At 36.7% G+C, this 12324-nt stretch overlaps 1 protein-coding gene and 1 long non-coding RNA gene across 4 annotated transcripts in view; one reads left to right on the top strand and one right to left on the bottom strand.

The window, feature by feature from the left end:
* The window catches only part of LOC116296853 (uncharacterized), a 40295-nt gene that overhangs the window by 443 nt on the left and 27528 nt on the right, over nucleotides 1-12324 (top strand). For all 3 annotated transcript variants that reach the window (XM_089028469.1, XM_089028468.1, XM_089028467.1), the window contains exons 2-9: nucleotides 1668-1897; nucleotides 2632-2721; nucleotides 3026-3181; nucleotides 4004-4038; nucleotides 4534-4708; nucleotides 5095-5198; nucleotides 6884-6982; nucleotides 8788-8930. In XM_089028469.1, coding sequence (XP_088884595.1) covers nucleotides 1668-1897; nucleotides 2632-2721; nucleotides 3026-3181; nucleotides 4004-4038; nucleotides 4534-4708; nucleotides 5095-5198; nucleotides 6884-6982; nucleotides 8788-8930 — 1032 coding nt within the window. The remainder of the gene's footprint in view (nucleotides 1-1667; nucleotides 1898-2631; nucleotides 2722-3025; nucleotides 3182-4003; nucleotides 4039-4533; nucleotides 4709-5094; nucleotides 5199-6883; nucleotides 6983-8787; nucleotides 8931-12324) is intronic.
* Nucleotides 8653-12318, bottom strand: LOC148912154 (uncharacterized). Its single transcript, XR_016119486.1, has 2 exons — nucleotides 11101-12318; nucleotides 8653-9038 (listed from the first exon to the last, which is right to left on the bottom strand). It is a non-coding gene; the product is annotated as an uncharacterized LOC148912154 (long non-coding RNA).

Below are 12324 nucleotides of genomic sequence, written 5' to 3'. Positions count from 1 at the left end.
TGCAAAAAAATCGATTTTCCTTTCACATACCACCAGTTATCTATTGAAGTGTTTATCAAGCATATCGTTCTACAGGCATGCATTTTTTAGCACAGAAAAGTTAAGAAATGGTTCAGATAAAAGTAATCTAATATATCAACTTTATGCAGAAAAAAATCAACTCCTAAATTCCTATTCGATCACTGAATGAGGGCCACAGGTTTGTTAGCTTCTCGCTATTACCACCATTTGCATTGCTGCGTGGCCACCCCAAACAAAAATCGTGATGTGCACTTTGCAATAGACTGCTGTCAATCAAACACATTGGCATGTTTTACATGCTTGTGTGATTCAATAGGCGCCAAAACTTGTCGATTGTGTACAAGTATTATGAGCCACACTCACTGGGCCTATCCGGGCAGATCCAAATGCATGTGAATGACGGCAGTCTATTACACGTCATTCTTTGTCTGGGGTGGGCGCGTAGCAATGCAAATGGCGGTAAGTGCTACCCTTGTAAAAAAGGTCAGTTTTTTAGTGCACACAACATTGTTCTTGCTCTCTCAAGAATTAGCGTGGAACTTGTTTAAGTGGAAGACAATCTACATGTAGCAAATCTTACCACGAACTTAACTTACACATTGTGATTGGCTGAATTACTGGGAGACAAAGGAATGTCATGGCTTGTCAAACCGACTGCATGTGCTGTAAGTCAGTGCCATACATTTCGTTAACCAATCTTATGGGAAGCCATTTCAATGTTACAACATGTCGTACCATGTACATGCTGTAAGTCATTACTGTATGTTTCCCACTCATACGAAAGCCATTCTTATAGGAAGCTATTTCAATGTTACAACATGTCATTCTTATAGGAAGCTATTTTAATGTTACAACATGTTGTACCATGTGCATGCTGTAAATCATTACCGTACATTTCCCACTCATACGAAAACCATTCTTATGGGAAGCCATTTCAATGTTACAACATGTCATACCATGTACATGCTATAAGTCATTACTGTATGCTTCCCACTCATACGAAAACCATTCTTATAGGAAGCCATTTCAATGTTACAGCATGTCATACCAGGTACTTGTTATAAGTCATTAGCGTACATTTCTCACTCATATGATAACCACTTTGATGTTACGGCATGCTGTAATGTGTACATGCTGTAAGGCATTACCATATGTTACCAACTCATATAATATCCATTCTTATGGGAAGCCATTTCAATGTACATGTAACAGCATGTCGTACGTACTGTCAGTCAGTACCATAGGTTTTCCATATGATAATCATACTCATTGAAAGCCATTTCAGTGTTATAGCATGTTATATTTTGTGTAGTTTCAGAAATTATCCATACTCACCCCACACAGGAATTTTTTTGGAATTTCCAAAGAGTGGGGGGATCAGAGAAAGAACAAAAATTATAGAGTTTGTATGGAAGGAAATTGGAATTTCTGAGGGTAGGGGGTGGGGTCTTTAAAAATCCTCTGTGAGGGGGGTAAGGATAATTTCTGGAACTACACATTATAATATTTGTGTTTTAATTGTAAATCAGTATCATATGTTTCAAACTCCTATAAACCCCACTCTATTGGAAATATTATTTTAAAATAATTGATATGCATGTTGATTTTATGAGAATATAAATTTATTTTATGCTTCAAATCCACAGATGTTTATATATGCAAGGAAAATAATATATTTGATGAAGAACTCAAGAATAAGTTAAACTGCACAAGATTCATATGTGGTTTGTCTGAGGCCAGAGTCCTTACAGATGACGGCAATGTTAAATATAAGGATCTACATCCAAACTGTCTGTCACATGCAGAGGATGTGTTGAAGATGTATCCCTTCTCGGCATCGGAGCAATCTCATTTTAGGAATATGATGAAATTACAGGTAAGAGATTTTTTTGACAGGGATAGCATTCAACAGCCAATGGCTTAAAAAACTGTGGCCAGTGTAGTGATGAGTCAGGGCTAGACTAGGAAGACATTTTCTTCGCACTGTCATTTATTAAGACTAATTCATACATGTGGTGATGCGTGATACAGGGCTCGAAATAGCGGCCTGCCAATGGCCAAATGACAGGCCAAATTTCAGGTTTGGCAGGCAAAAATAACGATGCACTGCCAGATGAATAATAAAATGACATGCAAAATTTACTGGAATGACCTCCTTTTACCCTGCTCCTTTACTTTGGCAGGCTGAAAAAAATTTCTATTTCAAGCCCTGGTGATATTTACATTGTTTGAGATAATCGTGCATTGTAAGCTAATCTGTGATTACTACATCCCTCCCTTCTCCGATGGATACCAAATAAATTATCATATTCATACTAATAATTGGTTATAGGCCCTTTGCAGCTAAGCAATGACGTGCTGATTAATTCACTGAGAGCAAATGAATGAACATTTTGATTCCCATGAGTGAAATATACTGGAGAGCAAGGGCCTACTAATCAGTTCATAGCTTCATTCTAAAAACAACAGTAACTACAGCCAGGGGTTTCATTAAATTTTGAAATGAACACTACAAACGTGAATTGTACTCAAATGTGATCAGCCGGCAAATCTCGCCGGGCTGATGTTTTCCACTCCCCTAGTGATTCCTATCGTATCTTGATTTTTTAGCTCATCGTATCATCATACAGAGCTGGCAAACTAAGCAGAGCAAGGAAGATTTTCCTACAGCTGTACCCCGAAACAACTGAAGCCGATGAAGTAAGCTAGATCCGTGAACCTCTATTTTGTGTAACAATGTGGGGACTCATAGAATAATTTATCATTTGTCACTAGCTAAAAGTTAAAGTTTAAAAAAAAAATCAGAGTCCTTGATAGGAATTGAACCCATGACCTTCGGGAGGGAAGTCAGATGCTCTAACCACTGAGCTACATAAAAGACTCAATGTGGGGACTTGTTTGGGTTCCCTGTGTATCTTGTAACACAGGAAGCCCATGGTTTCATATTCTATTCGGAGTTGCCACTGAAAAGATATCGTTTACATTTATTTTACTTCTGATATAGGAATATCAAGATGAGATTCAAGAGCTTCTTGATTCTGAAAATGAAACCTTGAAACAAAAAATTTTGCTTCGATTCTCTTATGAGAAATTTCTGAGAAATGTTTGTGATTTTCTCACTCCTCTGTGGGAAAAATATGACATACCTCTTCTTGAAAAGGTAAGGAAAAGTAGGTTAGAATATGTACTTATTGACTGAGTGGGAGGGCCATTAGGGAAAATATTTGGCTCGAGGTGATGCTGTACGGATTAAGCGCAAATGACCGAGAGCCAAATATTTTCCCATACGGCCCGACCTTACTCAGTCAATAAGCATTTTATCATATGACCCTAAATAAAAAAGAAATTTTAAAAGTTATAAATTATGTCAATATGGTCCCAGGACTCAAGCAGGGCCGTACGGATTCATACGGCCCTGCTCGCTCAAAGCCGTACGGCCCTGCTCAGGCCATTTTCCCATAGGTTCTTCTAAAAGCGCACGCCCGGGCAGATACGTGTCATATGATAATATGTACTTATTGACTGAGTGGGAGGGCCACATGGGAAAATATTTGACTCAAGGTCATGCTGTGCGAACCAAACGAAGCCACCATATAACCCAATTTTTGTTGAAAAATCCTACTAAAATTGGTAAATACAGAGAGCATAAATGAGAAGGCCAGGAAGGGTTTTTCTGGCCTGCTCATGTCAACCTGTCTGACCCCCATCACATGACATTTTCTAAAGGTTTTATTAAAGCACACAGGGCTGTAAGGGTCATACGACAATATAAATTCCACCAGCCCAATTCTTAAGAAAATGAATGCTCCTAAAAATGAGCACTATGTATGTTTTATATATATATTCATTCATTCTTCTATATACCAGTATTTTAATCTATTCTCCATGAGTCCACCCTTTCGACAACCCATCTATTCACTCACTCATCCATCTATCAACCCATTCATTCGTTTTTTCATTGTCTCCCTTTTTTTCTGTTTAGTTTAAAGGTGAATTGAGTAAAGTGGACGATGGAAGGTATAGCTGCAGTATATGTCTCTCTTTTTAGCAAATTTATGATATAATTATGAATATAAGATGATAATGATTACAATAAAATGATAAAAAGAATATATATAATGATGGTGATGATGGTGAGAGTGATTGTGATGATGATGATGATTATAATGGTGATGATGATTGTGATGATGGTGAGGATGATGTTGAAGGTGGTGATGATGATTGTGATAATGATGGTGATGATGATGGTGACGATTATGATGATGGCGATGATGGTGATGATGATGATGATGATGATAGTAATATGATTTGAGAAGAAATATAGTAAATTAAGGATTATAAATAATTATGAATGATGATGTTGATAAAGTTGATGAATGATGATGATGGTGATGAAAGATGATGGCAATGATGAAAGATGGTGATTATGGATAAGGATGAAGAATAATGATGGTGATGGTAATGATAATGATGAAATAGTTATAGCATTTCCTCTTGTTTTTTCCTGTTTAGAATCCCTGGGTTTTTCCTCAAAGCATATCATGACTGTAGTGTCTTTAAGAATGAAGATTGTGAGGCATCCTGGCAATCTATCATTAATGAAACTCACCCAGATATAAAAGCATTTAAAAAGAAACTAAAGAACAAAAAAGAAACTACTACAGACAGTGCAAGTGAAAACAGGAAGGTAAAAGCTACAATAGACCCTTTTCCAGTTCCAAATTACCGCTGTGTTTCTTGATTACGCACTCATTTACTCGGGCTAAGCCTCGATTTTGTGTAGAATATTCACGTTTTCCGGTCAAATTCCGTCAAGTTTCAAAATTTTCGTATTGTTGAACTTGTGCATTCTTTGCTTTACCGTTGGTATTTGCGAGTAATTAGACACTGATTCGAGGCTTAGCCTGAGTAAATGAGTCTGTAATCAAGGAACACAGCGGTAATTTGGAACTCGAAAAGGGTTTATTCAGTCTGATTGGCTGACTAGTAAAAAAATAAGTTAGGTGACCATGGTTGGGCACATCGCACTGTAAGTAACATTGATGATAAACGTCTTTTGATTGTTTGAAACAGAGTGCAATGGATCATGATAGGTCACTATCTTCTGATGTCGACGAGGAGATCATGAAATCCAGACAAATAATTATTAAGCTGACCAAATCATCTAAGCAGCTCAAGTAAGATGACTTGTGTTTGTTCTGGATTAATATTTGTATAATTATAAATTATGAATATTATTATAAATATATACAGTAATGATAAAAAGGTAAATTATACACAGCGAAAAGATGAAAAAACTTACTGATGTTTCGGACACTAGTCTTTTACTCCGACGAAGGACTAGCGTCCGAAACAACAGTAAATTTTTCATCTTTTCACGGTGTATAATTTACCTTTTTATCATTACTGTTTCATTAGAAACACCGGTCAAAAGAAAAAGGCCACAAACCATTTATCAAAAAGGAAATATATTTAAGAATTTTAGACCTGCTACATGAAGGAAGTATTAGAATTAAACATTTTTGGAAAGTTTGGAAGTTCTGAGCAAAATGCGAACGAAGTTATGGCAAAATTTAAATGTTGACATTTATGTGTAATTTTTCTCCGAGGGGTGTTTTCTTATTGTTTTAGCTTCTTATAACTTCCTAAGGATTTGATCTTTTTCTTTCAAACTTTAATGATGCATTATTAACACTTATAGTACACTCAACAAATTACTTGACTCTGATTGGTCGAGAGGAGTACAATTGTAGCATTAATTGTACTCTGTAGGAGTACGGAATTAAGTCGCTATGGCAACATGGCCAAAACAATGTCAAAACAATTATTTTCTATCATTCTGTACTTAAAAAACACATAAATAAAATTTTAAAGCCGTAAGGACTAATCTTTTTTTATGCATTTCAGTTGCGCGATGGACTGAAAATCGGCCGCCAAATAGACAAAGATGAATGGCGTCGCTTCGCATTTTTTACTGAAATTTTGTTGAGTGAACTATAAACAAAAAATCGCACGATCTTCTTGTACAATTTGGAAATTAAAGTGCTACTACGATGAAAATCGCTCAAACTTGGATTCAGCTGAAACTTCCTAAAAATACTCTTTAAAGGTCCAATAATCACTGTATGAAGTGTTTTCTCGATATTCAGTACGAAAGCATGATATTTTTACGATTATTTTTTGGAGTCTGTGACGTCATACACTCAACATCAAACATTGCTACATATATTTCTTTGTATATAAATCCTTAATTTATTTTATTCCTATGAAGCCCAAAGGGTGGCTAATGTGCTTATTTCACATTACTTGTGACTATAATTTATATTTTTGGGTGTTTGGGTATTTCTTTCTCCCTTTACTACTGATATTTTGATCATAAACTACAAAGAAATGTATGGAGCGATGTTCGATGTTGAGTGTATGATGTCACAGACTCCAAAAAATAATCGTAAAAATATCATACTTTCGTCCTGAATATCGAGAAAACTCTTCATACAGTGATTGTTGGACCTTTAAAGAGTATTCTTATTTAGTTTCAGCTGAATCCAAGTTTGAGCGATTTTCGTCATAGTAGCACTTTAATAGACACTCCTAATGCTTTGAAAGGTGCAATTACAAGAACTTTCAAAACATTACTCGTGCCTATTAATTTCCTAATTGTACTCAAGATCTTGTGATTTCCTATACTAATATCAATTATTGGATAGCTAATTTTTGCCAAAATGATGAATTAATTGATGATATGTTAATTAGTGTCGGCCATTTATGAAAGTGGTGTATGGGTAGATGATGTCCAGTCTTCCATGGGGTAATTTTATGTTTCTGTACGACACGCTCCACACTCATGATTCTTGTCTTTCAGTGAGTTCGTAAAGAAAAGAAACCAAAGATCTGCTGCCAATGAAGGCAGCGACGATGAAGATGATGATGATGATGTTACTGATGATAATGAAAATATTAGGTATTGTCTTTATAGCCTGCATAGCAGCACTTTTGAGAGTACTGTCAGATTTGTATACACGGAAACCCCCCCCCCCCCCCCAAAAATCCCAAATTGAGAATTGTTGGGAATTTCCTTGAATTCCCAATTGACCTATAACATTATGACGTCACAGTTTGTTCACATGGGCAAGAATGATAGGAATTTAGGTGAAATTTTCTTTCGTTCAGGATGTTTAGTACAACATTTATCTGTCATCACCTTTCCCCGTCTAATTAACCATTTTTTATTGTGATTTAATTCGTTTTGCTGCTATTTTGCTTCCTCTGGTGACCATGATTCTTAGCGTTAAAACAATAGATTGTTTTGATGTGACGTCATAGTGTTATAGGGCAATTCGAACACCAACGTTGGGATTTATTGTTGGGAATTTCCTTCTAATACCCAATAGAAAAACAAAATTCCCAACAAACTAACATTGTGAATCAGTGCCACGTTCCCACTTTTGTTCTCTCTGGGAATTGGATGGGAATTCGTTGGGAATTCAAGGAAATTCCCAACAAATTTCGGATTTGGGAATCCGGTTTTTTTTTCCTGTGATAAGGGGGTCTTACCTATTCACCAGCCATGGTTGATAAAGAAAGGATGAATTTAAAAAATTTAGAAGTTTTTCTTATGTTTTAAGCTCATACATGAAACCAATTTGTGAAATGGATCGTTTTATGAGGGGGTACTATATGAGATGACGTCATTATTTGTATGCAATTTATGATGTCATATTTCATTAAAAAATTAGAAACTTGCGTGCACTTGTTTGGTTTGAACCAAAAGTAAGCTAAATATAGCTAATGATAAAAAGGTAAATTATACACCGTGAAAAGATGAAAAAACTCTGACGAAGGACTAGTGTCCGAATGAAACATTAATGATAAAAGGGTAAATTTAACACTGTGAAAAGATGTAAAAACTTACTGACGTTTCGGACGCTAGTCCTTCGTATCTTACTCTGACGAAGGACTAGCATCCGAAACGTCTGTAAGTTCTTTCATCTTTTAACGGTGTATAATTTACCTTTTTATCATTACTGTTTCATTAGAAACACTGACGCAGCTCACACTAGTTTTTAGCTAGTTATATCTAAATATAGCTAAGTTGAATTGGAACAAAATTAAGCCTCATTTTTAAAAACAGTGAAAATGCCAGGCTACCTAGTCATGTTGAGAATTTGAAATCTAATATTCAACAATATTTGCCGAAGGGGAAGTGAATATCAGGAAATATTTACCGAGACGCGAGATAAATATACCCTGATATTCACTGAGCCTGAGGTGAATAATTTTCTTAGTATTTTTAACATAAGTGAATGTAATAAATAACGGAGAGAGAGGATTTTTTCCATTTTTATTTATCTCTGCAAGCGGCACAGATCAACAAACAATGCGTATGCGCGTGCCTGTTATGTTCACCTGTAGGTGTACATAGCAGCATAAGGCGTAAATTGTGACCAATGAGCGCGCCAGATTTATTACATTCACTTGTGTAAAAATACTAAATGCTAATAGTGCTATTTGACTCAACCAGAACATTATTCAGACATTAAACAATGACACAAATGGTCTCTTGTGTATTTGTCTTTGTATGATGAATGTTCTGGTTGAGTGATAGCAACTATTACTCACTAGATAGTAATATTTGTCAGTATCAACTTTGTTTTTATTTCATGGTTTTACTGCATATGCTCTATAAGGGTTTGGCTCTCTGTCATTGGTCTAGTGACCATTGATTATCATAAATCATTATCATAAATTTATTTCTTTCATCTAAAGGAAACAATCCCCTGCCAAGGAAAGCACCAAGAACAAAAGTCCCATGAAGCGGAGCCCTTTGAAAAGACGATGGAATGACCATCAAAAAGATGCAGAAGTCATTGAATGGTCTCTGTCCGAAGATGAAGAACATCAAACTATCTGTAAGTAGTTCTGCTGTGCCTTGGCTGTACAGGTTGAATACTCTTGTGACAGCATTTTATCTCTATGTAGTTCATGCCTGGGGTTGCAGGTTTGATTCTTGACTGAACCTGTGACAATGTGTAGTTCCAAAAATTATCCTCATCCCCCTCACGGAGGAATTTTTTTAAGATACCCCCCTACCCCCCGGAAATTCCAATTTTCTTCCATACAAACTTTGTAATTTTTGTTCTTTCTCTGACCCCCCTACTCTTTGGAAATTCCAAATTCCTCTGTGGGGTGGGTATGGATGATTTTTGGAACTACACAATGTAAGTCCAGAACTGGGACTTCTACAGTCAAATCTTTGCTTTGCCTGTCATTTTGACCAGCAACTTTTAACCAGCAATGAGGTATAGCTAAGCTAAAACTAATTTGGCCTGTGATGATGACTGGTGACTGATCAGCGATTACCTTAATAAGCTCTGGTCCCTGTGAGGGGAGTAGAGGGTGTACAACGTCATATAATTTTGGGAGCTGCACCTTGGGGGGTACTCCGGGAAAAAAGTACTGGGGATGCTCGTCGGAAATTTTCAAAAAGACCCCTAAAAGATACCAGAAGTCTTTAAAAAAGGGCGTGGCTGAATGATTTTTAACCCCTAAGAGATACCACAACAAATAATATTAAATTTTATATAAAAAGCACCTAGGATAAGCCATATTGATGCAGGCTCTCTCCTTTTCCGACACCTTAAGAGATACCAGAAAATGCTGATTTTCAAAATTCGCATTTAACACCCTAAGAGATTAAACCCCCTAGTAAAGGATGAGTGCAAAGCTCCTAATTAGAAGCTACAACACTCTCTTTGATTCCATCTATACTCCTAGTGAAAGCCATGTATTTACGGTAGATGTAATCCTAACATTCTCCTAGTACATGTTCAAATACAAGCCTCTTTCAAAACTGCAACAATTAAAAAAGTTGCTTAAGGCTTCGTAGGGGTTCTTAAGCTATACTCCTTATTCTCTACTTTCACATCCCCATAATGCCTTGCGTCTTTGGGGGGTAACCAATCAAAAAACTGTCCCAAATTGAAAGGTTTCTTTTGAATTTATACTATACCTACTTTTATCTGTACAATTCTGATTATCAGTTTATTCCAAGTTATTTTTGCGTGTACAGATCATCAAGAGTTTTGGTCTTACAGAAAATCTATTGACTTACAAAAAATTTTTAAAATTTACCTTAAATGTCTTCAAGCTTCTATCTTCTTCTGTTTTTTACTTCTTCGCTTTGTTTTTGGATACCAAACAAGGTATTGTCAACATTGTCTGATCAGCCTTCAGCAAAATAAGTGGGTTTTTACCCTCTGGTTACCCCCCCCCCCCCCCCCCCCCCCCCCCAAGATGCAAAGTATTATGGGGATGTGAAAGTAGAGAATGAGGTTTTTCATAGCACAGGGAAGTCACATTGAGTTCAGATGACATCTTGTAGAAAATCAGAAGTACTACCAGGTTTTTCTATGGCTGATATGAGTTTGTTTGGTGTGTTGTTATCTCTCATCATCTAATTGACATGTTGGTATCAAATATTAAAAAATTTGTCATTTGAGACTCAAGGTGTGAGCAAGCAGCAGTAAGGGGGACTCGCGAAATCCAAAACGCTAAGCTCCGATTTTCGCGGGTATTACAGGCGTCAAAGGCCCCTCCGAAAACACGCGTCCCCCGCGGGAATTACCCGTGCGCAGGTATTTTGGTAGCGCGAATGTTAAAATATTTGTTGGATATACGATGCACGAATGTAAAGAGTTTGTTTATGACTTCTGTGTAAAGTGCTTGAAACCCAAGTTTAAACCCACTAAACCAAATAAGTATATTTGTTGTGGTAAAAAAATGCAAATAGAAGACGACACGTCAGCACAGTGTTACGAGTGTGGTAAGAATATTCGTAATGCCGTACCAAACGCTACCAGAGAGCAGTATTACGCCAATGGAGGTCGTAAGAAAACACCTTATAAGAGAATAAAATACTTTAGGGACTGGATGAGTCATATCCAAGGTTATCGACCGGTATATTTAGACAACGAAGTAAAGAAGAAAATCATAGACCACTTAGAAGAGCCAACCCCGCAAAGTCTACGGAAGACATTGAAAAAATTAAAGCTAGGGAAATATTACAAAGCTATTCCCTACCTTTTGTCTTAAATTACCGGTAAGTCTATTCCCGAGGTTTCTGATATGACAAAAGCCGAGTGGATGTTTTGTCGGCTGGATAAGGATATTCCTTATTACCCTGACGTAATTTACGAAATATTTTATGAAATAGACCCCAGCCACCCCCTGTTAGGATGGATTCCGAGGCGACAATAACATATTACGTGTATTTATATTACGCGTAATTCATACGATGAATTTTTATAAAATAAATTAAATAGTACGCACGCTTTGATTGGTTGATAGCCATGTTTGCATGAGGGTATGTAAACACAGTTTTGACGTCACAACTTTCTTGTTTTCCCAGTATAAGTTCAAAAATTTACAGTTTCTTTCGAGAAAAAAAACGCCCCCAAAAATGTATTTTGAAGACGAAGTTCCAAATTTTGACTTGTGTCAGGGCCTCAGGCATAACCCTATGGTCTCATGCAGGTCTTTCTGATCGTAATATCATGACAATCTCTCGTTGGTCACCGCAAAGAGAATTCCCTCAGGAGCTACAACACACGTCCTTCGTCAGGACAGCTTCGGTTGTTCAGCGACGTGCTTTCTCATGATTTAAATGCACCACCCGATAAGGAATACAAGTATTTCAAGGAAACAGTCAGCAGCTTCAAACTTTTTCCAGCGATAGCTCTTCAGCTCCACAAAATATCTTCACGAGGTGAGACGAAACAATCAACTTCGCTGCCATGTTTTCTGGCTGTCAAATTGAGCAAAACCACGTTTCTTTCAACCGAGAATTCCAGTCACAGTGACACTCAGTTATCTACTTTTGATCACTTTCGTAAAGATAATCAATTCTGAAATCTTTTATTAAGATTTATATTCAATCTTTGGACATTTCTTTGTATTTGTTTTAAAGTTTTAGAATGATAAATGTTGAAAATAGCTAGCGATTCTTTCTCGCTTCACATTTGCCTCCTTGGCGTTTATTACACGAAATTTGATTGGCTAACGATCAAAGTTCGTGATGTATGGAGAATTTGTATTTTGATATGAGAATCAAATTCAAATAAAGATTTATTTTCTTGCAAGTGGTAATGTTTTCCCTTAGTATTTATTTTATAAAAGCAATAGAAAACTTTTTTCTCTGTATTTACATAGCCTGATAGCAACACTCGGGGGGTTGGGAGAATTCTCGACAGTTATGCAAACCCTCGACTACGTCTCGGGTTTGCATAACTGTCTCGAATTCTCCCA

The sequence above is a fragment of the Actinia tenebrosa genome, unplaced genomic scaffold, assembly GCF_029948245.1.
Source record: "Actinia tenebrosa isolate PJP-AT-01 unplaced genomic scaffold, QUT_ActTen_1.0 PGA_scaffold12__29_contigs__length_12842862, whole genome shotgun sequence".
NCBI lineage: Eukaryota > Metazoa > Cnidaria > Anthozoa > Actiniaria > Actiniidae > Actinia > Actinia tenebrosa.
This window is presented reverse-complemented; position numbering and strand designations above follow the sequence as displayed.